The sequence below is a fragment of the Manacus vitellinus genome, unplaced genomic scaffold, assembly GCF_001715985.3.
Source record: "Manacus vitellinus isolate BGI_N305 unplaced genomic scaffold, ASM171598v3 scaffold_53_pilon, whole genome shotgun sequence".
Taxonomy (NCBI): Eukaryota; Metazoa; Chordata; class Aves; order Passeriformes; family Pipridae; genus Manacus; species Manacus vitellinus.
This window is the reverse complement of record NW_021940637.1, coordinates 51,600-55,992: the sequence shown is the minus strand read 5'-3', so window position 1 is coordinate 55,992 and position 4,393 is coordinate 51,600. Positions and strand designations below refer to the sequence as shown.

At 55.7% G+C, this 4,393-nt stretch overlaps 1 protein-coding gene across 1 annotated transcript in view; it reads left to right on the top strand.

Moving 5' to 3' along the window:
• Positions 1-4,393, top strand: part of STRA6 (stimulated by retinoic acid 6) — a 16,111-nt gene that overhangs the window by 6,777 nt on the left and 4,941 nt on the right. The window contains exons 11-16 of the mRNA XM_029963128.1: positions 586-661; positions 736-869; positions 2,022-2,139; positions 2,320-2,421; positions 3,213-3,376; positions 3,874-4,011. Of these exons, the coding sequence (XP_029818988.1) occupies positions 586-661; positions 736-869; positions 2,022-2,139; positions 2,320-2,421; positions 3,213-3,376; positions 3,874-4,011 (732 nt within the window). The remainder of the gene's footprint in view (positions 1-585; positions 662-735; positions 870-2,021; positions 2,140-2,319; positions 2,422-3,212; positions 3,377-3,873; positions 4,012-4,393) is intronic.

Genomic DNA, 4,393 nt, shown 5'->3' with positions numbered 1-4,393 from the left:
GGGCTTTGATATGTGCTGGACTCGAGCAGATGGCCCCCAGGCCCCCCTGGATAATTGAAAGCCTGGAATGGGGGTAGCAGGAATGCCACTCCTCCCTCCACAACACTACCTTGGGGTACCACCGACCCTGGGAAGGCTTTTTATGGCTCTTCCTGAATCACCAAGCCTCTCTCATCACGTTTTTTTCCCCCCCCTGACATCTCCATCCCTCCTACCAGACTTCCTTCCCCCCCTGTTGCTTTCCCCCCAGCATCCACTTTTCTGCGAGCACCTTCCCAGGCTCTCTCCATCGCACCACCTGCTTATCACAGCTTGCTCCAATGATTTTTCCAGTGCTGGGCCAGCCTAACTGCTTGGATTTCCCTTGACAGCTTGTCTTTCCCTTTCCCTGTCTCATCAGTTCACACATGGAATTTGGAGATCCCTGTGTTGCGAAGGAGGGAGGGAGGGAAACTGAGGTGTGGTGCCATGCAACCCCGTAACTCAGCCCCTGCAATGCTCCTTAGATACATTTTCCAGTAAAATCCCGTTCCTGGGGCTGGTCACAGGCTGGCTGATCCAGCCTTTCCCTCTGCTCCTCCACAGTGTGCTACATCTGCTCGCTGGTGCTGTGCTGCCTCCTGACCTGTGCCATGCTCCTGAGGACGCTGGTGATGCACAGGTATGGATGGTGTCCCTGCTCCGTTGGCTTTGTCCTTGCCACCGAGCTGGGATGCAGCTGGACTCTCTCCCCAGGAATAACCTGAAGGCACTTTACCAAGGGGCCGTGCTGGACGTGTTCTACAAAGCCCATATCCTCCGCCCATCCCGACAAGCCATTGTCTGCTGGATGAGCTTTGCCGGCTTCCAGACAGCTTTTGCCTGCTTGGGTAAAGGATTTTGGGGGCAGAAAGGGGTGGAGGGGTGGTGGATCCCCACCTTGCACAGTCTATCCTGGAATTAAGCATCTCTTCCCCCTTTCTCACCCCCTTTTGCAGAGGGATGGCTGTGAGGCTTTTGTTCCCCTTTCCCCAAACACAATCTGTCCTTCTGCGGGAAGGACCATGCTGAACGCCAAATGGTCAGGAATTAAAATGGGAAGGGGGGGTGGGTGGGATGATGATTCATTTTGGCTCAAGCCCAAATATTTTGATTTGAGAAGCTGTCGCAGAATCTCGTGCAAAGGACTGTCTCCCCCAGTCCTGGTCATTCTGGGTGTTCCTCACTGTGCCCCTTCCCCATCACAGCCCGCATCTCCCTGCCTGGGAGGGAGAGACCACTGCAGGGATGGGTGCAGGACATCAAATAGGGTGTAAATCTTTACCCCACCATGGTTTGGAGACATTTTAAGGCCTCTCTGCCCCATGGGAGGTGACTCTGCTCATTGTCTGCCAACAATCAACTGTATCAGCACTCCGAGGTCAGGCAGGGGAGTCAGGCTGAGGGTCCAGGGGTGTGATGGAAGGACAGGAGTGACCATCCCTGGAGAAAGCAGACCTGTTTTGCAGGCACATTGCTGAGCATAGTGCAGAGGTAGGAGCTGGGGAGCTCCCCAGGAACTCCTTGCACCAGCTTTCCACAAACCACTCAGTGCTCAGTGCATCCCTGATAGAGCTGGATCTCGCCTCCTTCTTAAAACTCTTGGATTTCAAGTGATTAAAGTAGAGCAGGGGCGGTGAAGCACCAGCTTGAGCACAAGGAAACACAGTCGCTGCTGATCTTGGTGTGATTTATGATTAGAAATCAGAGCTCAGGCTGGATTTTATGATGAGACATCATAGTTGCAGCCCCGAGTGATGGCTCTTCTCAGCGGGGATAATGTGGGGAGTGATAAGAAAGACTGAACTTGTAATTAAATCCTGCGCGGAGCATCGTGTTCGGAGCGGGGGAGGCAGGTAAGGATCTCACGGGCATTTTATGGGATTAAAATGAAAATCATGTTCAGCAATGAGCATGGATCTGGGGAATGAGAGCAAAAATGAGAACTGCTTCTCCATCCTCCCCCTCCATGGTTTCTCTCTTTCTCTGTGTCTCCCTCCCAGGTCTCCTCATCCAGCAAGTGATCTTCTTCTTCTGCTCAGTGGTGTTTGCCTTCCTCGTTGTCATCCCGCTCCAGTACAGCACGAGCAGCCCCTTCTTCACCGTCGTTCAGAACATGTGGTGAGTGCTCCCAGCCCTTGGGAAGGGATGGAAGACCCAAGTGGGTGCCATGGCCATGGTGTGCTTTGGGGTGTTCTACTGGGGACTCTTCCAGCTTTGCTGGATGTTTCTGCTGCCTGGGATGGTGTCTCGTGCGTGGCACCCTCCCGGTGCCCAACCTGTCTCCTCCCTCCCGCCCAGGCCCTTCTGGTTGACCCTGGTGGTTGCCGTCATTGTGCAACATTTGGCAGCTCACTACCAGTTCCTGGAGCAGCATCCCCTCCAGAAGGAGCTCACCAACAGGTATGGGGACATGGTGAGCCCTGGGGGCAGAGCTCACCCTCCCGAGGTCCAGCACTCTAGGACTGTGTTAGGTTTACACATGTCCCTGGTGTGGTGTCCACTGGGTCATGAGCTCAAGGGAATTCGAGGTGTTTAAGTGGCTTGATGCTCCCAGGGAAGTTTCTTTAGATGCTTTACAGGGCCACAGTCCATTTGCAGCCTTGATTTTGGTGGGGGGAAACTGGTGAGGTCTGCACCCTGCCCTGTCACCTCCTGAGGAAGTCCGGATCCTCCAGGATCGGCTGGACCAGCTCAGTTCTGGCAGCAGATGTGGTCACACGTGGTGTCACAGCCTAAGATGTGTCACAGCCTAAGATGTGCCTTACGCTGAAGGCTGGGGTGATGGATGGATCTAAGTGTCCTGCTCCATCCACCAAAGGCACTTCCACCACCTCCACCACTCACCCGGCACAGCAGGGAGGCTGCTGTGGGCTCTTCTGGCCTCCATGGGAGCTGGTGCCCTCCATCCCAAACCACCAGCTTCATGCTTTGTCTGGTTTCCAAGTCTTTGAGGAGAAAAGGAGACCCTGTGTGTGCTGGAGGCCAAACTCTGAGGTCCTGACAGTGCTCAGAGAGCCTGGAAGGGTGTTTGCCTCTCTCCATGGGATGGAGACACCTCAGATGGAGATCGTGTCTGATGAGAAGGGAGGGAAGGGAGGGAGGCTTATTTTGGCAGGTTTCTCTGGCAGGGAAGGGCTGTGCTTCCCATCCCGTGGTGTTTGTCTTCCGTGCTCTTCCTTCTCCACCCACAGGCGAGCCCTCTACATAGTCACCTACCTGCTCTTCCCCATCAACGTCCTGGTGGGTGTCCTGGCTGGGGTGTGGAGGATGGTCATTTCTGGCCTTTACAATGCCATCCACTTCTGCCAGCTGGACATCAGCCTGCTGAACCGGGGCGTGGAGACCTTCGACCCAGGTAGGGCATGGAGAGGGTCCCCCTGCAGCCCCTCTGGGAACATGGGAGCCCTTCTCCCACCCCTGAGCTCCTGGGGGAGGTGGTCTGGGGCTTCTCCGTTGCCTGGAGCTGCCAGGACTGAGAGTGGCTTCAAACCACCTGCGTTCAGAAATGGGAAAACTGGAGCAAGTGGCTTCTCCTGATGCCTGCTTGGTCCTGCTTTTCTATCCCAAAAGGTGGGCAATGCCCTTCTGGGTTTCACCAATGGCCAGACCTCATTTCCACAAGCAGCAGACCCCCATCTCTCCTGTCCTAAAGGCAGAAGGAAAGGGACCTCAGCCCTTCCCCTGCTTTTCCTGCTGGGATTTTGGGAGCGGAGTTCATCCCCAGCATTGAAGGCAGGGCAGAGCTGGAGCCTGGCAAACAACCCTCCCCTGTGCTCCAGGGTGGGAGGGATGGGGGGGATCCAGGAAGTCTGACCCCACCAGATGCATTGACCATGAGCTCTGTCCCCCCAGGCTACCACACTTACTGCCACTATCTGAAAATCGAGGTCAGCCAGTCCCACCCAGTGATGAAAGCTTTCTGCTTGCTGCTTCTCCAGCCAGCCCGGCCAGAGCGGCCGGCGGCACCTCAGCCCAGCCACGTGGAAGAGGGTGAGACCTTCCCACCTTCAACCAGGGGGAGGCACAGCCATCACCGTGGGGTGGCATCAGGGCCTCCTCTGCGGGTTTGCTGCTCCTCTGGAGGTGCTGGTGGTGTTTGGGGTAAAGGGAGCATGGAGGGTTGTGGTTCTGGTGACCTCTCTACTTTTATGCCGCCTTTCCTTGGATTGTGGACATCAAATCACAATCTCCATCACAGGAGTTGCTCCTGTGCGAGGGCAGGATGAGGCTTCCAGGGGTGTGGATGGAATCTTGGCAGCCCCAGTGAGATGGAGCTGGGGTTGAGATCATAGAAACCCAAAACGGTTTGAGATGGAAGAGACCTTAAAACTCTTCTTGTTCCACCCCCTGCCATGGGCAGGGACACCTTCCA